Below are 22,615 nucleotides of genomic sequence, written 5' to 3'. Positions count from 1 at the left end.
TGGTGAGTGCCGGGAGCGTAGCCACGTCGCAGGGTGTGCTGAGGAGTCGGGACTGAGCCGCCGCAGCACCAGGAGGAGGAGGAGGAGGAGGAGGAGGAAGAAGAATATGGCGGCGGAGCCGGGCTGGGAGTGAAGCCGCCGCCTGCGACGGCAGCCCATGGAGGAGACGGGGCGCTGAGCCCGCCCGTCCGCTTCATCCCGCTCTGGGACAGGCAGTGCCCGCAGGCCCCGGCCAGCCTCGGCGGGGAGGGCGGCTCCTCGAAGCCCCGCGCTGACGGACGGCGAGTGAGGGGCTGCGGGCCTGGGCAGCTGCTGCACAATAGAGCCGAGCTCCAGGCGAGGGCGAGCGGCCCCTCTCCCGCCCGCCTCCCCGCGCCTGCTTCACCCCGGCCTCGCCAGCCTCCCGCCTGCTTCTGTCGCCAGGGCCCCGACCTCCAGCGGCGCCTGCTCCTGTCACCCCAGGCCGGCTGCCTCTTGTCGCCTGTGCCATCTGCTGTCCACCGCTGCTTCCGCTCCCGTGGATCCACTGCTCCTCCAGGATCCCTTCTTTACCGCCTCTCCTGCCTGCCCTTCACCCTGCAAAGAGCCTCTCTGTTCTCTGCGGCTCTCCCCTGCCTGGGCTTACTCGCCTTTTGTGCAGCACCCGACTGTGCCTGGAGCAGCTCTCCTTCACATCTTCACCTCTTTTTCTTGTTCCTCCTCTTCCCCCAATCCTCTGTTACCCTCGATAATGAGGATCCCGTTGGAGCACTGAAGAGGATAAGAAGACCTTGGTTGGCGTGCCCCTGTGGGGCTGCTGCCATCTTTCCTGTTCCCTAGCTTTGAGGGGGGCCTAGGCCCCGACCGGCCTCCTGCTCCTCCAGCGATTGCAAGCCAGAGTGGTGGCTGTGGTGTGGCAGGCGGCAGGATGACTGACACCCGGCGGAGGGTGAAGGTGTACACGCTGAATGAGGACCGTCAGTGGGATGATCGAGGCACAGGGCATGTGTCCTCTTGCTACGTGGAGAGGCTGAAGGGCATGTCCCTGCTAGTCAGGGCAGAGAGTGATGGTAAGTGTGTATGTCTGAAGGTACAATCTTTCCTCATCCTACCCAGAAAGGGAACTCAGCTTAGCTTTGTGTCTGTTGCCTTAAATGTTTTGCTGCATAATTCAAATGTGATTGCTAAAAGCAAGTAGGCTCTAACCATAGTTCATCGGTGTTAGGCGAAGTGAAAGAAATGGAAGGTTGCCATCAAGTGCAAAGCGTAGTAGGCACTTGGTTCATAGTGAATACACAGCGTTGCATACAAGATACGTTCAGGCCTTGTTGTAAATCTTGTATAGGTTTGGATATCTGGTCACTAGATGCCCAGTGTACTCCGGTTTCAAAATTGTGATGTGTCCTTCCTTAGACGTTTCTGGAAATGATCCCCTCAGGAAAGGAGTTGTTAAAAACTTAAATAATGCTTTTTAGTATAAATTTATATGAAGTCATTGGATGGCTAACACCCTTTTTTTTTTTTTTTTTTCCCTTTCCTCCCCTCCCCTTCTTTTTTTTTGGGAGCAAGAATTATGCAAGATATTCTAAAAGCTATCAACAGTTATCAAAGTACAGTTGTTACATAGTAAAGACAATACAAAGGACAGAACAGCGTTTTCAGAGGTGCTTTTTTTTATGGAACAGTAGTTCTCAGTCCTTCAGCAGTTCTAGATCTTCCCGTAAATAAATTTAAAACGATGCATTATCAACTTTCTTTACGTTTTCTGGCAACATATGACAATAGTATATGTTGAGTAGTACTATCTACCCCTGTAGCTACATGTTTGGGCTAGTCTTGATTACTGGTTAAGTGAGTTCACAACTGCTGTGGTCAGAGTGGATTTTAAAATGTGTGCTTGTGAATATCTGTTTACTGTCAATATCTAATATTTGCTAGTAAAGTCTGTCAGTAAAGATTTATTACTTGATCAGATGTACAGCTACTATATCCTGTGACTTGTAGATCTAGTTGTAGCTTGTGACTGTCAACAGACCTTGTAATTTTCCTTATTTGGCTTTTTCATTGTGGGAACTAGGATGAAAAGCAACTTGAGAATCGTTAATTCTTACTGTTTGAGAAAGTTCTGACAAACTGTACAATAATCTCTACTGCAAAGATCACAATGGAGGATCAGATATAGAGGAATCAAACTTTCATCTAAGCAGGATTTTGATAATTGAGCTGATAAGCGTGAATATCAAGGTTTTGTAGTTCCTTGATTATACTTTAAAAAGTTACATTGATACGTGATTTTATTCATTTTACACTGAAGAGGATGCATTTATAGTTTGGCCAACTTCATAGTGCAAAAAAAACCATTCAGAATGGAAATAGTTTAATTTCAAAGGGAGGTAAAAAGAAAGTTATCGCTAAATGTTTAGGCTAATCTTTACAGTATATTTTGTTGTACATACAGTCCTTTCTGTCTACATGACTGCTGTGCTCATGTTTGAAAATTGTCATGTCTTCTATACACTAAACAATTTCATGATTATTTTTTTAATTCTTTTTAGAAAAAAAAGCAAAAGAACTGCAGTTCATAACCTGCTTGTGAAGAAACAGCCCATTCAAACTAAAATCCTTTTATTGACTTTCAGTGGAATATGTATGCCTAAGACTGATTAGAACCTGAATTGAACTCTTGTTGCCAGCTTATTTGTTGTGAATGAACATCTGTAAGAAGGAAAATACAAATTGGTATAAATGATCCCAAAACAAAGATGAAGTCATTACTTTGTGTTGCATAGCTAAGATACTTTATCGAAGCAGAACTGGCTCAAGCTTACTAATTGCACCTAATACACAGTAGTGTGTTTAATAGGATACGCACGTTAGACCTCTCTCAAGCAGCATGCATATACTTCAAGAGTATTGAGTAATATGCAGAGCTTAAGTTCTTAATTTAGTAGGTAGTATCAGTCCTGGGTAAATGTGCACTCTATTAATAGGCTATTTTTTCAAACTTGCTTGTGTAAACAACTCATAAAATTTGTTTTGTATTTTGCTTATTCCCAGTGTCAGTTGTTTGTGGGCTGATTTTGAAGGCAGATACGGTCATTTTTACATGTGAGCAAATGGTCTGGAAAAAGGTAATGCCAGACTTGTGTGTTAGGTACTATGCAATTTGTATGTTTCCTCACATGCTTTTTTAACTACATGAAGTAGTTGACTGTGTTTTTTTTATTTTATTTTTTTTTTCCCCCTAGTTGTCGAAAACATACAAGTACTGGGAACCTGACCTATACACCTTTAGCCTCCATGTTTCCATTGCATTCTTGTATTGTCTCTTTGTCAGCTCCTCCTATTTCCACAATGAAATTTCTTCCTTCCTCCTTTTCTAAACCAGCTTTTCCTAGCGTTTGAGCTGAGATTCATCCTGTGCACGTTGGCATGTTCTTACTGACTTACTTCAGGAAGCTGACTGAAAACCTCACGATCTGCCTGAAGTTGAGGGCTTGGTTTCCTGAGTAGGGGGTAGGCTGTGGGGGATGTTAGCAGTAGTTTCTGCTGTCTATGGGAAATTCCCACTCCTGTTAAAGGGCCGGTTTGGCTGTCCACAGAGCAACAGCAGAACTACCAGAGGTACATTCGGCTGACCATGCGGGCTAGCGCATAGTTCAGTCTTTTGATTGTACAGCTGTGACTTGGTGTAGCTCCATAGCTGCTTTACAAGTGGTTGAGATTTATGGCAGCGTAAGGTTTTTCAGATAAGGGAGCTACAATCAGTATACCAAGTCCAAGGTAAGGTATCATCTGGAATTGGAGCAATAAGAACTGAATATGAGTGCAATTTTTTTTATCTATAGGAGTGTTTTTTTTCTTGGGCTCGTGTTTTTTTAACACCATCTTAAAATAATTTAGAGCAGATGAGTGATTTGGGTTGCTATCTCAGATGTCTAATGCTCCCAGGCTCTAAACTTTAACAGTCATTGCAGGCAATGTGGAATAATCTGTTACAGTACAGAAATATCATGAACTGCTTTCAGATCAGATATATTATGCTTCGAAACAGGGAATTGTTGTTTTAGGGTGTTTTATGCTTAAACGACTGTTGACTTTTTTACTGAAAACCCTGAAATGTTTCTCTGTGTGATTCCTAGTTGCAGTGTATTCTACTTGAATTGCAGTAGAGCAGTAGTGAACTCTTTCTTACAAGTGATCACCTTCCATGTGGGTTTGTGTGTAATCAGCCTTTGATTTACCTGTTTACCTGTTTCTCACATGGTATTTTAGGCTCCTGTGACCTGCCTCTTTCATAAAATGTCTGCGTGCTTCTAGATTTTCACTGCATAGTTTCAGATCACTTTTTTTCCTGAGCCCAGCTGACTGAAGTGACCTCTAAAATGAACTTTTCTGTTCAACTAACTTGGGTTAATTTGAGAGCTTAAACTTTAATTAAAGCTTTGTAGTCCTGTAACTAAACTTTTTGACAAGCCATAATGAACCGCCCCATTAGATGCCATATTTGCCAGCTTTCTTCTAGGAACTGTCTAATGGCTTTTATTCAGAAGTTGTAGTTTGCCCCTTCTGAATTCTGTATGTTAATTACTTTTGCCAAAGAGTAGGCATGCACATCCTCGCTCTTTCTTTAGACTAGGTATCAGTAACCTTGTAATTCTGGCAGAAGGCTTAGCCAGAATTTGACTAAAGTTCACTTTACCTTGCTCAAACTCAAGGGATGAATTTTATTTGTTTATTTTTAGGAGACCAACACAGAAAATTTTATGATTATGTACTTAGGTTAAAATGAAAAAAATATGGAGGATGTGGGGGGATTTTTTTTTTTTGAGTTTTTCTTTTCTCCTGGTTCTCTCTTCTCCTTAATGTTTGGATTTGGCCCTTCAGAAATGTGTTAGACTGAGGAATATTCTCTTGCAAATTAAGAGCGCATTCTTGGACCTTGGTTTGAGCTGTTCCTGAAGTCTCTGGATTGGTTTCTGTGATTCACTAGCAGCAGAACTGATTGCAGAACTTAAACCTGTGTGTACATCTTGCAAAAAAAACAGCTCTTGAACTAAAATTTTCATTTAAACAAGCATGTTTATGCTGGCGAGGAGTAATGAGTGACACTGGACCTTTTCTCCTTTTGAGGAAGGATCCATATAATAATTTAATGGGAGAAGAGCAGTATTCCATATCAGCAGGTCTCCTCCATATGCATATATATAAACAAGTCTGCAGATTTCTTTTTTGAGACTACTGGATTGGGATATTTGATTCTCTCTAAAGATCTTTGAAAATATCTGTATGTAATCTCTTTTTAGCAAGTCTTTCCATATACACATATTCCTTTCACAACACAGAACGGTGGTGTTATACTAACAAAAACCCAGCTGTGCTATGTTGCATTACAGTGGCATATAACAGAATACTGCAAATCAGTGTTTTCTTCTTTATAGGTGGTTTCAGATGTTACCTTCTGGCACCAATGTTTTGCAGTTACCTTTACAAATTCATTCAAGGCTATAATTTAGAAAGTAACTAGATCTGCGTAATTTTGAGGGATTTATTAAAACCATAGTTTGTATTAAGGTGAGTTTTCAGGACTTACCTAACTTTGAATAGTCATTGGGTCAATTAAAATGCAATTTTGTTGGTGTGTTTTTATATGGGATATACTGGATAGTCTTAACATATTCTAGGATAGTACCAAGAGAAAAATACCTACGTAGAAAGTAATTTCTTATGATAAATGCAAGAGTAAGCATCTTGAAGTGTATTTAGGAATCAATACTGATATTGACTTTGAATGGAGAAGAACTTTATTTGCTGTATGTTAAATTTCTGTAACATTTTTCTAAAGAATGTATTTGTGATACAGACATCTGTTACTGTTTCCTGGTTCTCAGAAGCGAGTAATAGAGACCTAAGACTGCCTCATACCAGGAGGGGGCCTGATCCTGTAAAGCTTCCTGTATGAAAATAAACTCACTGAACTAACTAGTAGAATAGTCACTGATTTTGAGTTGTTGAACCCTTTTGGGGGAACAAATTGCACAAACAGAGCATCAGATTCTCTAGAAGGATGGATTTGGGGCAGTTACGGGTTATAAAGCATATTTCAGTATGCTTCTATCTCCAAATTAATATTTTTCTAGTTATTGTCTGGAATGGTGAGGAATAATGGTTAAATCATGTGGTACTGAGAAGCAAGTCAAGCCTTATAAGGCTCGATTTGTCTTTCTTGCAAGTGTCAGGTTTAGTAGACAAGAAGAAATGCTCTTTTGTGGTAAGTCTAGTAAAGAGGTCATTCTCTAGTGTCTCCTAGCCTGGAAGAAGAAATGTTTGCATTCAATTGTCTTAAAGATTATTTTTTTAATAATATTTTGTCAAACATGGCACTCAAGTTATCTATGATATTCTGCTTATTTAATGATTTCCGTATCTGTAAATCTGTGTTCAGCAGTTAAAATATATTAACATTATCAGTTGCTTTTAATTCTTACAAGATCCTAATTCATATTTGCTGCTATTAAATATTTCTAGACAGTAAACAATTTCTAGAAGTTAGCTAAGCAAGTTAATAGCACAAAAAAATATTCTAAAACTTCATGTAGTTGAAACTGAGGGTTTGAAACTGAAAGTGAGATTGAAAGTGATGTTTATAACTGTCTATAACTGATGATCGTAACAGAAGAGGGAATGCTGTTTTTAGAGGGATGGAACACCTCTTCTATGAGGAAAGATGGAGAGAGTTGAGTTGTTCAGCCTGGAGAAGGCTCTGGAGAGACCTTATTGCAGCCTTTTAGAACTTAAATGTGATTTATAAGAATGATGGGGACAAACTTTTTAGCAGGGCCTGTTGTGACAGGACAAGGGGTAATGGACTTAAACTAAAGGAGGGGAGATTCAGACTAGATATAAGGAAGAAATTTTTTACAATGAGGATGGTGAAACACTGGCACAGGTTGCCTGGAGGGGTGGTAGAGATGCCCCATCACTGGAAACAGTCAAGGTCAGGTTAGACAGGGCTCTAAGCAACCTGATCTAGTTGAAGTTGTCACTTCTCATTGCAGGGGGTTGGACTGGATGATCTTTGAGGTCCCTTCCAAACCAAATGATTCTGTGATTGATTCTGTGATTCTCTATTAGTAGCAATTCTTCAGGAAAGGAGTGTGGATGTTTTTTGTAAATGTAACCTGTGAGATTGAGGATGGTGATACTTGGTAAACAAACACTGGTTTGGGAAATTTTTGGCATGAGTTTTATAATCCGTATACTCTTCAGATAGTGAAAACTAGCTAGTCATTGTTCATTCTGTTGTAAGATTGGATTTTCAATTCCAAGTATGTTTTCAAATCCAAGTAATTTGTTTTCTTGTCCTGTCCTCAAGTTCTCTGGCTTCCGTATTTGAGGTGGTTGAAGCATTTTAGTTTTTCTTTAGTGTAGATTTTGTGAGGATGTTTGGCAAATATTCTAGTAATATAAATACAAGACTGCCTTACAACTGTAGCTATGAAACTGAGTAGTTGAGATTTTTCTTAAAGTTTGGACTTTTAAATAATAATTTTAAGCAGGTAAATGAATGGAGAGGTGACTCTTTTAAAAGGGTGCTTGTAGTCTTATGTTTTAATTACAAGACTGACTATGCAAGTTTATTTATCAGTACTTCTTCATATATGTTGAGTGCAGCTCTGCAGATACGTAAGTTTAAGTCGTGACTGTAAGTACTGGCTCATGCACTGGCATTTGTGCAGCTGAGCAGCAAGATGGATGAGGGAAGTGATTAGACCAAAAATAAAAGCAGCTTTAAGGGGTTGTTTTCACCTAGATCAACCCTCTGGACCATTTAAATGTGACGTGCATTAACACTAAGGCTTCCGCAAAAGGAAGGGCAAGGAAGTGCAGATATGAGAATGGAATTACTGTTCTGTGTCTTAAATCAGTATAAGCTGCTGTGGAACTGTTGTTTTTAAGTTTATCATGTCTGAAGTTTTTTTGTATTGGCAGTCGCAATGGTTGCCGTTCTAAGCATTAGTTTCTAGATACGCTTTCCTGCAAACTAATGTAAACATTTTAGCTAAACTTTAAGAACAAATACCACATGATTAGCAAATTTTATACAAAACAACCATAGATGATCTATGTAATACGGTTTTTGTGTGCTGATTTTTTTGCAGGCTTTATAATCTCTAAAAAATTTTCAATGGAGAAGTCATTACTCGGAATGAGGAAGAGGTTAAAAAATCCAGTTCTTAGAACACTCTTTAACGTTCTGTACTCTGTGGAAAATATCTTTGAGGGGAAAAACGAAATGCGAAGCTGTAGAATATGGGTTTAATAGACATATTGTTGGGAGGAAAGGTGTTAATACCTACTTGAAGAAAGAGTGATCAGAAAATTCATGTTGAGATTGAAATTTTAGTACACATGTAAATAAGTGTAACTTTTTTTTTCTAGGCTCTCTTCTTTTGGAGTCCAAAATTAACCCGAACACTGCATACCAGAAGCAACAGGTAAACATACTTCTTTTCCTCACATTTAAAGGCAGGTTCTTTAACTTCAGCAAAATAGTCATTTTTTTGCCTCTACTGCAAGTTATATTGTATGTTCTTGTACCAAAAATAGGAGGCGAAGTAATTCTCAATGTTTTTGTGCATTTCATGATAAATATATGTTATTTCTCTGCATTTTTTTGTGAAGTTATATAGATAACTTGCACTCCATTTTACAGCAAAAAATACTTTGGGAGAGACAGGCAAAGTATGGTTGTAAAGATCACAAAGTATCTGAGGTTCCTGAGGATTATAGTATCTGAAACTTAATATCATCTGGCTTTTTTCTTTATATTTCAGATACTACAACTTTCAATGTATTTTATTTAACATAAGACTAGAAGACTTTAAACCTATTTGTGTGTTTGCTTTTCTTTGACTCTTACTTGGAAGATGGATATGGCTTACTATTGCTTCAAAGCATTCCGTGTGCATAAAAGCAGCTTCTCACCTCTTGTTTGCACCTTTCTTCAATTATTTAAGCCATACGTTGTGAGCCCCTAAAGGATGCTACTGAGATGAGTGAGATGTGAACTGTAGGTCTTGGACTTTGCTGTTCTTATCTCGTAAATGCTGAGAATTACCCTTAGAGGTTTAGAAATGCTGAACCAGATTGTATTTTCTTGCCTGTCTGTTCAGCTCAGACTTGCTAAAGTCCCGTCAGGTACAATTAATGTATTAAAATGCTCTTCAGTCTTCAGCTTTAATAGTTTATTTAAGTGTAGACATCCTGTAGTTTTGCTCACAGTCAATCGCAGTGGTTGTGTGGCTGCAGCTGTTTGCAGGATTGTATGTGTGACTGAATGAGGAGAATGAGTTTGGGTTTAAAATATCCTTCCTTGGAAAATTTAACCTGTTTCTTCCTCTTGTTATAATCCATCATGCACCGTATAAACAGTCTGTGCTGAAAAACTGGTAAGGCCGCTGTGGGGTGGAGAATCAATTGTAGGGAGTAAGAAAGGACAAGACCAGCAAAAATGTGAAGCAGGCTCTCTTAGTTCTAATCCTGGCTAGCTTGAGGTCATGGTTCTATGATACAGTAACTCAAGCTTTAGCACTCCTAAAACATCATTGAATATTTCACAGCTCTATGGCATAAAGTGCTGATCTAGTGTAAACTTGCTTTGCTGTTTCAAATCTGTTCAAAGAGCATTGAGCTTTGTATCAGTAGGCTTTATGCCAGAACAAACATGAAGTCTGTTTAAAGTAGGCGTAAAATTTTAAGATCAGTGCAAACCACCACACGTGCCTGTCAGCTCTACAGCATTTCGTATCTGTGCTCATTGCTACTCTGGATCAGGCATATATTGTAATCTAGCACTGCACAAATCAATAATGGTGATTGTGAAAACATGAATAGAGAAATAAAAATGTGAACACGAATCTGTTCTGTTGTAACAGTACTATACGTTTTCTATGCTGCTCTTAAAGCTTTCAAATGCTGCATAGACAGAAATTTATATTTGCAGGTGGATTGTTCATATTATTTAAGCAAAGCAGTATCTTAATATAGATTGAATGTAGGGTTCCACTATGATCCTTAGAAATACCAAGTCTTTCTTAGTGTGTGTATTAATCCTACTTTGTAGCACGTTATCTTTCAGGTGTGGCCTACTTATCCTTTCCATTAGTAGGGAAAGTTCAAAGTTTAAACCTGATTCCATATGAGCTAGGCTTGGTGCTTAGCAGCTGAACGGAAGAGTTGCTTCTTTCCACCTTTGCTCGTAGAACTCTGAACTGCATAAACTCATTAAACCACAAGAAAGTCAGCTTGGTACTCCAGATCTCTCTTCAAAAACTGGTGATTCTCTACATCAGCAGAAGTTTCAAGCCACCTCACACAAGATCCATTTGTACAACTGTGGGATGGAAGAGTGAGTGAGATCTTTCCTTTTTGGCTGCAGAGTGCCACTTAGGTCACCTCAGCTACTAGTGAAATTGCAGGCTGAGATAGAAGACTTCCTTTTGAGTTTGCCTGCAGCTGTCAGTTGTGCTTATAAAATTTCAAGAAAAATCTCCTAGCAACATAAGACTTAAAACTTCGAAGTAACTTTCCAGTGTTATGGTCTTACTAGCCTTTTATCTCAAAATTTTGTTGTGAGGGTGACCCTCCATTCCCTTTTAAAGGGGTACATAGCAGTACATCAGAGCTGTTTTTACTGAGACATACTTAACATGAGGCTCGTAGACACCTTGGATATCTAATGGAATAAGTGAATGAGTTCTGACTTTTGTCTAGGCTGACACGAGGCTTTTGTAAGAAGAAGCAATGTTATTGGACCAACAGGCTTGTGTTTGCAAGGAAGGAGAGAGATGTGATAGCTGGAATGCCAGTTCTGGTTGGGGAAACTTGGAATGCCAGTTGCTTTAGGTTCTTCAACAAGCCTATGGATACCTTTGTGATAAACAATGAAGTTCTTCCACTGGTAAAAGAACCTTCTCTCTATGCTCCACTACTAGTGCCAGTGTGAAACAGATTGTCTCAGTAATTGTTCATATCACAAATTATGCAATCTCAGCATATACGTATGTATATTTTAATGATGACTGTCACAGCTTAGGTAATTCTTTGTCACAATAATAGTGTGAAGACCTGAGTACAAGTTTGCCTTGCTGCCTCTGTCCTCTTGATGTGTAAAAGATCCATGGAAACCACAAAAAAAAACCCACCCCAAAACAACAAAAACCATACCCTGTACCTGAACTTCAAGTAAAATTTTGTCACCTTGTCTGCTTTAGATTTGTTAGGGTTTAGGATTGACAGCAATGACTGCCCTTTGTTGTGGATTAGTCAGGTCTCTGTATGCATGTAAACGTTGACCTAATTGGTGGTAGAAAACAACCGCCTGCTTTTCCCTTTGGAGAGGAGAATACTTGGCAGATCTTGAGACCTGCTCAGGGACTCATTTTTATACATGGTCCTGAGATGCTGAAGTCTGCACAATCTAGTCCCTGGTCTTCGCAGACTTACCTGCCGTCTGGAAGTTTGAAATAATTCCTTAAAGCATGAAACACATACAGTCTTTTAACTACCTTTCCACTAGTCAGATAAATTAGATTGGTCCTTCTGTCACAACGAAGAGTCATTTTCTGCTGTGTGTTCAAAAAGAAAGATATGTCTCTGTATCTGATTCTGTAACACAGAATTGCTACCAGTGGAAGTTTTCAGATGGTCCGAACTGTGTACTTCCTGGCAAACTCGTCCTTACTCATGCTAGAACTAGAAGAAAGGAATACTTATGAGGAAAACAAGCTAGAAAGAAAACAACTTGAGAAACTAATGTCCAGTGGCTCAGAAAAAGGACTAATATTTCTTATGTTAAGTTACAATTTGTAGGCAGAAGATTTTTTCTGAAAAAGCAAAATGTGCATCAGTACAGCTGCACGGCCTCCTGACTTCTTGTTTAGGACTGTATGTTAAGTTTTATTGGTATTTTTATTTTAAAATGTTACAATAATGGTCCTGTAACTTTGGCATGGAATATACTGAATTTGGTTATGGGTGAGTAGCACACAGCTTAAAAGCAGATTTTGTTTAGTAATTGGAATGTAATTATACTATGAGTTGCTGGACCACACATAAAATTCTTAGTTTTCCTCTTCTGTTGTTGGTTCTTTTCTTAATATACTAGTGATGTTAGAAGATATTTTAATTGTAATGTCCTGGTGAAGTCGGTTTACACACTTCAATCTATGCTCTGGGTTTTTGTGGTGTGGTTGTTTTTTTTTTTTTAAAGGCATTAAAATGTCACAGTTCCAGAATGCTAGTGCCAGAGGTGCTGCTGTTAAACACGTGATCCTTATTCAGAAAATGAATAATTGCACTAGTATTTTTGGACAAGACACCTCTTCCTATGCAACCTTAAAGGAGAAATAAACTCTATGTACATAGCATTTATCTAGGGAGAAAGCTGATATGGGTATGGACTGGGGTATATACTTTTCAATGTACTTGCAATGTACTTTGGCAATGCTTTGGCAATAAAACAATAAAGACTTATATCCTCAACTTTATTTTAGATACATCCATGTACATCCTGTAACTCAGTGATGAAGTATGTATTGCATCCCTTTTTGTGCCTGAAACAAGAAAGATTTGAGTTGCTTACAGCTACAAAGTCTTGCTTCTGCCCTAGAAACCTCAGTGTCTTGTGTACTCTCCTTTTGCAGTCCTTTTAGTTCCTTGCAGGAATACAAAGTTTAAATTCATCCAGAGTGCCATCTGCTAGCTATGTAGCTTGAAGGTGGTGATGCTTGAATGATGGAGAGCAGACTTACGAATAACAAAGCTAAATTTTGAAAAGATCCAAAAAGGCACTGACAGAATGCTCAGAGAAGATGTTAGGACAAGCAAGCCAACAGGGAAACTATTTCAATAAAATTTGTGCCTATTGTAGCTAAGATAGTAAGGAAAAGCATGTGGTTTTGTGGGGTGAGGGGAGAAACAAGGGGAGTGACTGCTCTTGGTTTTGGGGTGGATTGGTTCATCTGTTTTAAGTGATCACATGTTCCTTTATCCTCACGTGTGTTTTCCTGTGAAAGCTGATTTTTCTGCTGTTTCTGAGTGTGGTTACTAGGCTAGTGAGTCAAGGTTCTGTTACAGAATTAATAAACTGATTTTATTCCCTGTGATTCATGGGAATGCAGCTATGAAACCACTAACTGAAGAGTCACATATGATTGTTGAGCTTTCATAGAAGCTAATAGAATACATTCTGCCAAAAGTCTGAGTGTGCTTTTGATATGTTATTCCAGTTTTTGGGATAACTTGTTAACACATCCAGATATCCAGGTTCTAGGTGAACAAATGCACAAAACCAAACACAGAATTGAGGCTTTATATTACATTACTGGGGCAGGTTTTTTTAGCTTGAAGATTCTTCTGCAACCTACCACAACAACTGTACATATTTAACTTAAAAAACCTGGATAGTGCCAGTAATTTATTTCCTAAGCAGAAAACTTCTTACAAAAAATGTACTTTTGATTGGAAATAATTAGCTAGCAAGATGCTGAAAGGTGGCTTGGCGTGTCCAGGGAAGTGTCTGTAACTGTAAACATCGTTAAGGGCTTAGATAAGGAAGACTAGCAATCAGACAGTCCAAGACAGGGAGAAACAACCTTCCTGTGTTGAACTTCCAGTGGGCTCCAGAAGAGTGTCATAGTCCTGAATTGTTTGAGGGCTACTAGTAAGAGATTAATTTTCTTTTTAAGATAGAAAGCAAGAATTTGTGAAAGACCTGTCTTAATTTGGGGGATCACTACTTCTTGAGAGCAGCCTACATCTCATAGGAATGCCTGGAGAATATTTTGGAACTACAGAGAATTCTAGAGTTCTCCCAGGATGTGAACACCAGGGAGAGGGCATTGAATAATAAGTTTTCTTAGTTTTGTCACATTAGGAAAGAAATCTTAAATCAGTTTTACAGCAGAATCAAATCCTGATTACTAGTTGCTCTGAAATTCTTCTTTATGAAATCTCAGAACTTGCTTTGGGGATTGTATGAGTGCTGTACAACGCACCTGCTGCTCAGCTTCCTAATAGTTAAATAAAACTGATTTAGCATCTAATAAAAGCATGACTTCTGGTGAGTTTTATGGTGAGAAATTGAGACTGATAGTGTGTATTCAACAACCTTTCTATAACGGAAAGTAGGCCTTTTGGAAATAATTTCAAAAAGTGAGGAGAAATCGGATGGTAAATACTAAGCCCTGTCCATCTAAGTACCATCACCACTGCTTGCTGGCTTACATTATAGCAGTAGCATTTTCAAAGGTTACCTTCCGAGGAGGAATGCAGTCTCAAATAAAGCTGTAGCACACAGCAGTGCTTTCTTGAAAACCTCTAACTAACCAGAACTTGCTGCATGTGGGCTTGATGCAGCCAATGAGACAAGCAGCAGAGAAATGCCCATTGTATTCTGAAGGAGTTTTGCCTCAGGCTGTACTTTTTATAAGGATAAGAATGCAAAAAGCTAACCTTCATTGGTAGAAAGGAGAAATACCTCTTTATGGGAATGTTAAATACATGAGTCTTCTAAAAAGAGGCTGTGCTTAGAATTTTTGCTTAAAAATTAAGAATTTCTCATTCTATCTGAGCAGTTGTAATGAACAATAATATGAAAGAAGGCAAATTTATGTAAATGGTCTTAGGAAGACAGCAAATGTTGTATGGGCTAAAGTAGTGATGACCCATCCAACTGGCAATATTGTCAAAATATCAAACTCAGAATAAAATTCTGAACTCTACATAACTAGTTTCCTGTTTATTGATCCTATTTTAAAAAGATCTTGCCAAGAATTCTAATGCATTTGAAAAATGTGAGGAGCTAGAATGCTAGTATTCTTGCAGAGCACTCAGTATAGAAGCCTTCAATGACATAACATTTGTCTATGTTTATGACTCAGTTCACGCGATGTAGCTGTGATTTAATAATAGTTTCACATTTTAATTGTGTTTGAAGTCAAGCTAGATAAGAACAAATTTTAGATTGTTCATTCAGTCATCTCATCCAGTTCCTTGTCTAGAGGCTAATATATTGCATATAATGCAAAAAAAAAGGATATTTTTTTTCGTCAAACTGAGCCAGAACTGCTTTTATGAATCATGTAAGATGAAAGATTTTATCCTCATAGAGGGGTAATGTGCCAGACTCATCTCCTTACTTCTCTAACTGATAAGTGCTACTATTAAGCATATTTATTCACACTCTTGTTTTCTCTTGGAATGGAGAAAGCAGTCTTAAGAAATTTTGTTTGCTTTTTGGAGTTGCAAGAAGTAATGCTTGGCATTTGGAAGCAACAGATAGTCCTGTTCCATAGCTGAGAGATCCAAAGTAGTTGGTGGATTCAGATTACACTGAGGAGATTTCAGATCAAACACATAGAAAGATTCCTTTAAATAAGCAAAAACTAGACTTCTGTTCATATTTTTTTATCTTTAACTACATCTAGAATTTCCTTGAGTGGCTTCTCCCTGTATGTAATGATTATAAGCTTTGTAGGACTAAGAAAATGAAATTACGTTAACTCTCTGCATTTAACAATGAGTTTAAACTTTGACTGAGCTGTGTAGTATGCAACAGAATGAAGTGCTTTTCTCACTTTGTTTCCTGTTCTCTTCTTAAAGCCCTTTGAGGCAAGAAAGGATGTATAAACAAATATTCTTGCTAAGGATCTGGAGAGTAGCAATTTATAGATTTCTGTTGAGGCACTGATATTAATTTATAATATGAAATCCGTGTGTGATAAGACAAGAGGTAACTAGTCATTTGAAATTATTGTTGGCAATTGCAAAATATTTTTCTCATATTAATAAACCAAACTCGAAGATTATTTTTCTGCTGCTCAAAATAATTTCTTTCTGCATTTTTTTGTTTTTCTTTCCAAAGGAGAAACAATTAAAATAAGAAAATCACAATGTGTAGAGGTGAAAAAATACCATCTGAACTTCCACACATGATAGTAGATGATGTTTAACAACAATAATTGCTATATTATGGCCAAATACACTTCTGTACATCTGTGACTATAGTTTTCAAAAGCAGCTTTACCTTTGTGTCTTCCCTTTTGTTTTTCTTTGCCTGCCTTCCTCCTTCCATCCCTCCTCTCCCTAGAAGAAAAAGACAGACTGACCTGTTTTGGTCCGGTGCTGGACTTTATTCAGAGACTTAGAGCTTTTGTTTATCCAATTTACTGCAGTTAATGTAAATAACGCTGTCCTGATTTGTGTTCTTTTAGTCATTTTTTTATTTGTTAGTCGTGTTCTTTATACAGAAGAAAATACATTTTGATCTTCTTTTGGAAATGGCTTGCTTAGAAATCTAACCTCTTTCACTGAAATGGAAATGTAATTAGATAGGAATGTTGCAAATTCTGCTAGGATCTACTTAAGATTTAGTGTTAGGTTTTTTTAAAAGTGCTACTTAGTGGGAAGCTGATGAGACAGTGGCCTTTAAAATTACTGCAGTGTAAATTCTAATTGCAGAGATAAATGTCTTAGATTTTTGAACCTGATACATACAATGAGTACTGCAATAAGGTACATAATGTTTTTAAAAGATGGTAAAAAAAAACCCCACAACTTTTTTTTTCTTTTGGACCTTTCCTTTCTAAATTTTGTAAACTGTTCTTTTTCTTACTCTCTTACGAGTCAGCAGTACTAGGTGCTGTCAATCTGTTATTACCAGAGTATTTGCACCGTGACCTGTCTTGTAGAGAATAAACTATTAATTGTGACTTTCTTCTTCCTTTTGTATTTTGGAGGTGGTCTTCCTAAACCTCTTTCTTCTGTGTACCACCTCTTCCTCAACCCTTTGGAAAAGGAAAAGGTAAACTATTTGCCATTTGCAAGGTAAAGCCATTAGTGCCTCTGAAGCAGTATAGCTGCTCTGGTAATGGCAAATTGATTATATTGTATTGCTTGACTGAATCCTAATGGAGCTAGCTGATTGTGCTATTTGGATTATAGGTCAGTTTAAGGAGTTTTCTGGTAAGTGCGTATCAAAATCTAAATGTAAGATTTCTCTTTAGCCTCAGTGTTCACTTTAATATTTGAAATAAATTAAACCTAATTAATGAACTGTCCTATACTTTATAAATGTCTGGCAACTTATAGTGCTTTTGCAAATATTTAAAATCAATTCCTTTAGGAATAATGACTATAAGCAAAATCTGTACTCAATGAAGCAAAAATACTGTGTTTTATGATTGTCATTGAAATATAAGTAGAAAAATTCTGATGTCCCTTGTCCTTGTGAGTAAATGCATGTTTTAGCACTTAACTGAAATAATGCAGTTTCATGGGGCTATATATATTTAATGTGGCTATATTTCAGCTAGCTGTTATAGGAAGACAGAAGACTTTTAAAATAAAACTTGATTCAATATGTAAATAATGCAGATTATATTTTCTTCTCTTTTCATGTTTTTTTTTTATTCTAACAGTTATTTAGTAGACTGTCTGTAAACGACTGCCTCAAATACCTTATCAGCGTGCCATATTGCTGTTAGCAGCATCAGCTTCCACTTCCATATATTGTTTTTGCATGCACTATGAGGGCTCTGGTAAACTCTTGAACTATTCTAGTAAGTAGATGAGAGCATGAGTGTCTGGGTAGTAAACATAGCTCAGCCCAGTTTCAACTAACTTCTGGAATGCTAAGAAAAAACATCCTTTCAGAGCTGTAGTTTGAAATAAGTAAAAATGGTGTGCAAGGTTCAATGTAGTAGGTGTGCGTACTCCTAGGCAGCTGTGTGCACATTCAAGCTTCTGTTCTTGTTTAAAGTTAGTAAGCATCTTGGGGCTGCTTTCTAAGCAGCTGTTCTGTGCATTAGCATAGTGTCTTCTGGAGCCTATAAAAAAATGGAAAAAATGATTGTGACTTTGATCCTACAAAAGATGTGCAGTTTTATGTGGTCCAATTGAAACGGATTAAAAAAAACCAACAACAAACAAAAAACAACCAAACAAACAATAAAAAACAACCAAAAAAACCCCACAACACCAAATAAAAAACAACCAAAACCAAACCTGTTGCTTTAGTTACCATATTTTGTCAGAGAATGCATTGAGTTAGAAGTACATATTCTAGATCAGCCTTTTTGAGATTTACAATGTTATGGTTATGTGAACTAGGAACTAAAACTTTCAGTACCTTTCTGGAACTTCCCTATTCTGATTTATGCAGAAGTGGTTTTAATACTAAGAATCTCAGAATGCATAGAAATCTTACAAAGTATGATGATTACATTTGTATTGTAATACTATCGTGTCATAATTAGGTGTCAAGCTATTTTTATTTTCAAATTTTACTCTTTAAACACTATTCAGGTTTGTAAAATCTGAAATATATGCCTGAGAATACTCTTCCTCTCTTTAAAGGATACCCTGATTGTGTGGTCTGAAGCTGAAAATTATGATTTGGCACTTAGCTTTCAAGAAAAAGCAGGATGTGATGAAATATGGGAAAAAATATGTCAGGTAAGTTTGATAAATGTAAGATTGAGACAACCTAAATAATGTTTGTGTTCAGAATTTTCAGACTATTCTAAGAAGTGAATCTGAACACAGTGAGTAGAAAGTTGAGTTTGAAAGCTTTCTCCTTCCTTCAGAAATTTGATACGAACTTTGACTATGTTTGAGCTATTTTTTTAGAGCATTCTCAGGTCTTTTTGCTTAACATAGCTTTTTAGCTCTCTTATCTATCGCCCAAGGAAGTTTAGCTCAAAATGAGTGCTTAAAAAGTTTCATAAATGTTAATTTAATAATTAATTTTTCCACGTTGGCCAGAAGGGAAAAGGTTACCTGGCAAAAGTTTTATTGTAAAAAGAAGAATGTACGTGATCAGTTACTGAATTTTATAATGTATTTCTCATTAATTTAACCATATCTTACTCACATTTCTCTTTCTACATTTCTCGTTCTTTTCTTTCTCTTATTTCATTCTTCTGTTTCAGATGGGGAGGGAATACTGATTTTCTCAACAGAACTTTTTTCCCTGTAAATGCGATAGTATTTACTGTTGACTGTCAGAGTATGAAAGATCGATCTGATAGTTCAAGTAGGAGATAGCTCTATCTCTGTTTTATCACGTTAAAGCTACAATTCTTACATTTTAAAGAAATCAGACAATTTATATGTAGCATGTATGTATTTTAATATGTGCTAATTAACTCATGTTTTAATTCTGCAACCAGATAACGTTTGGTCAGGTATTAACTATTGACCAATACCCAAAAGAGTTCAGTCAATATATTCACCGGTGTTAGTTCAATTTGTCAGTTCTCGTTTGGCTTTTTTTTTTCATTCTAAACATTACAACTTTTCCTAATTTCTATACTACATTAGGTGGGGTTTCTCTAAATTAGTCTAATTCTTTCTCTATGTGCTGTCTTTTTGTGTTCTTAAAAAACATCTAGCTCTCTTCACTCTGTCCTTTGGAGTTTGTTCTCACTGATTTCAGAAATAAAGCAAAAGAAATCTGCTTTCCTAATTGCATGTGTGTAGATCATTCATTTTTTTCAACAGTTTACCACTTATGCAAGTAAGTACAGAAACTTATGTAAATAAGTACAGAAACATATCCAGGCACCTTAGCAGTCAAAGGACCAAAAGTTGGGGACAGAAACAAAATGGAGGAAAGGGGAAATTGTGTTATTGGGAAAAACCCAGATAAGAAGCCCAGTTTCCTCAGCCTGATGTAAAGATCTAATATTTTTGTGAGAAACCAGTGTCTTTACATCCTGTTTTGAGGCCATGCTATTGTATTGGTCTAGTGTACTTTAAAGATGTTAAGCTTCCTTAGTCATTAAAGCTTCTTCTAAAAGGAAAACTTTGATACCACTTATGCTAGAAGTGGTTGCTGATATATAAGAAGAACAGTATGTGGGTTTTAACGGCATTTTGGATTTTAATCTAAGCATAGGCTTACTGTTATCCATGAAGAATTATTTCTCCCATATTTTTTTGCTGATTTTCAAGATTAAAAAGAACAATACCTTCTACTGTTCTACACAGCAGTGCCTTTCTGGATTTGACACATCAGACTCCAAGCAGATACTACAATTAAGATGTCATTAAAGCTGAAAGACTCTGGTTCCCAGGCGTCTGTGTCTGTTTTTTTTTCACTAATTCCTGCTTTCTGCAGTTTCCTTGTCCTATCTCTAGAGAGGTCTTTCCAGGTCCTGTGCCTTGTTTTTCTGGCAGCTCCAGATTTCCACCACTCTTTTGTTAATGTTGGTTTGGGATTTTCTGTTCTTAAGAGGGGATTCTGTGCCTCTGTTGAGTTTTTAGAAAGTGCACGGTAGCGGATTTTGACCTGCAGCTCTCCAGAACTGAAAGCAACAATTAAATTAGGAAGACTGGCCTCTCTCCTCTATTTGAGGTAGCAGAAGCTTTGCAAAGCATTAAGAGCAGTTAAATAGCCTATAGATAAATGTTTAAAGCTATCACTGCAATAATGTAATACTGGTTTGCGTTTGAAAATCTGTCTGCAGAGAATAAAGACTGGAAACAAATAGCTTAGTTCTGTAGCCTATTAAAAAGTTGTCATCCATACTAGTAACTATGAATTTTCTTTTTTATTTGAAGTATTCAGAAAATGTAGATTTTTTTCTTTGTTCTTCCTCCTTTTTGTAGAAAATAGATAGAATTAAATATCTAATGTAGAAATAATTTTATAAAGCCTTCTGTTTGAAGAAATCTTTTAATCATCTCTTATTTTGCAAACCAGCTATATTCAATGTCAAACTTACATTTGTACTTCTGTTTTGGCCATACAAAAAAAGCGTGCAATGTTTGAAGTGGTATTTTTAAAAAGCGTTCAAGTAGCAGAAAACGTTTTTTGAACACATCTTGTTTTGTAGGTTCAAGGCAAAGACCCTTCTGTCGATATCACTCAGGACCTTGTCGATGAATCTGAGGAAGAACGTTTTGATGATATGTCATCACCAGGTCTAGAATTGCCATCTTGTGAATTAAGTCGACTAGAGGAAATTGCAGAACTTGTGGCATCTTCACTGCCTTCACCGTTGCGTCGTGAAAAACTCGCACTAGCACTGGAAAATGAGGGCTATATTAAGAAGCTCTTAGAAATTTTTCATGTGTGTGAAGACTTGGAGAACATTGAAGGACTACATCACTTATATGAAATTATCAAGGGAATTTTCCTTTTGAACAGAACTGCACTTTTTGAAGTCATGTTTTCTGAGGAATGTATAATGGACGTAATTGGATGCCTAGAATATGATCCGTCTTTATCACAGTCGCGGAAACACAGGGAATTTCTGACTAAAACGGCAAAATTTAAAGAGGTGATTCCTATATCTGATCCAGAGCTGAAGCAAAAAATACATCAGACATACAGAGTACAGTACATTCAAGATATGGTCCTACCCACTCCCTCAGTTTTTGAGGAAAATATGCTGTCAACACTTCATTCTTTCATCTTTTTTAATAAAGTGGAAATAGTTGGTATGTTGCAGGTAAGTTTCAGAATTTCAGTCTCTTTATTTGTGCTTGGGCAAAGAAAGTTGGATGATCTTTCTTGGAGTGGTTTAGGTGCTTCAGTGGATCCTTCACTTCTGTGATTCTGAAAGTAATTTTGAAGTATGATATAAAAGACATGGATTTGAGTACTGAGCTGTTAAATGTGTTCCTAAATTTCAGATTTTCGACTACATTCTCTGTAACTGATTTAAAGGGAGCAAACATATCTGTAGAATCCTGAATGAGGTTGTTTGGAATTAATAGTATTGTTTGCATTGTTTGCATTTTGAGGTGTTGATTTCGTTAGGGGTTTTCTTCTGTATTTTGGGATTTCTTAGGCACTACAGTTAAGGATAATTTTTGCCATGTTACCATGACAAAAAAACCCACACCACAAATTACTTCACGTAAATTTCATAAATATAATCTCAAACCAGGATATAACTGTTTCTAATTTTGAAGTAAATTACATCAGTTATTTGGAAAGTAAAGGTTCAGAACATAACATTGCCTTAGGTGCTTGAATGTTTTCTTAGTTTGTCTTGTAAGTCTCCTAAATAATACTGCTTGGAATTACCAGGTTTTCATGACGTACTTTTGATTGCAAATATAAAGAGATTATATGATGCTTTAGGTATCTTGCCTACATGTCTTAAGTGTTGGGCACCAACCCATGAACTTCCTGTGTAGAAATAGGTGGGACATCTCTGTAATGGGAACTTCCTAAAGCTTTCGACTAACTCAGCAAAGTGTTACAGCACATGTATTGTGGTTTGTAGAAGTTAATTATCATAAACTTAATTCTTCTAATATTTAATAAATGAATAGCCACTGTCTTTGTAGGGGCTGTCTGATCTGGAGAAATGGAGAAAGTGCTAGATGCTACTGATTACCTTAATTGTGTTTATCTTCAGTTGAAACTCAGAATGCACCGTGTTTACTTTCATGGAAAATACAGCAAAGGAGAGTGAAAATTCCTTTTGCAAACTCACAGGGCAAATCATTGTCAAAACTAGGCCTCCTAACTTTTTATCCACCACACTCACTTGATGAGAATACTCCTGTTGTTTAATCCACTCTCTGGGAGCTTTAATCTGTCGTGTCCACACAT

At 37.3% G+C, this 22,615-nt stretch overlaps 1 protein-coding gene across 3 annotated transcripts in view; it reads left to right on the top strand.

Moving 5' to 3' along the window:
* Positions 1-396: 396 nt before the first annotated feature.
* Positions 397-22,615, top strand: part of PPP4R3A (protein phosphatase 4 regulatory subunit 3A) — a 45,271-nt gene continuing 23,052 nt past the window's right edge. Inside the window, exons 1-4 of one of the 3 annotated variants that reach the window (XM_086614100.1) lie at positions 397-1,049; positions 8,422-8,477; positions 18,400-18,498; positions 20,883-21,500. In XM_086614100.1, the coding sequence (XP_086470226.1) occupies positions 908-1,049; positions 8,422-8,477; positions 18,400-18,498; positions 20,883-21,500 (915 nt within the window). In that variant the 5' untranslated portion in view covers positions 397-907. Of the gene's footprint in view, positions 1,050-8,421; positions 8,478-10,336; positions 10,391-16,784; positions 16,847-18,399; positions 18,499-20,882; positions 21,501-22,615 lie in introns of those variants that run through there. The other 2 variants (XM_086614102.1, XM_086614101.1) reach the window with 2 other exon arrangements.

This window comes from Tauraco erythrolophus, chromosome 6, assembly GCF_009769465.1.
Source record: "Tauraco erythrolophus isolate bTauEry1 chromosome 6, bTauEry1.pri, whole genome shotgun sequence".
Classification (NCBI taxonomy): Eukaryota; Metazoa; Chordata; class Aves; order Musophagiformes; family Musophagidae; genus Tauraco; species Tauraco erythrolophus.
Note: the sequence above shows the minus strand (reverse complement) of the source record. Positions and strands in the feature narration are given on the sequence as shown.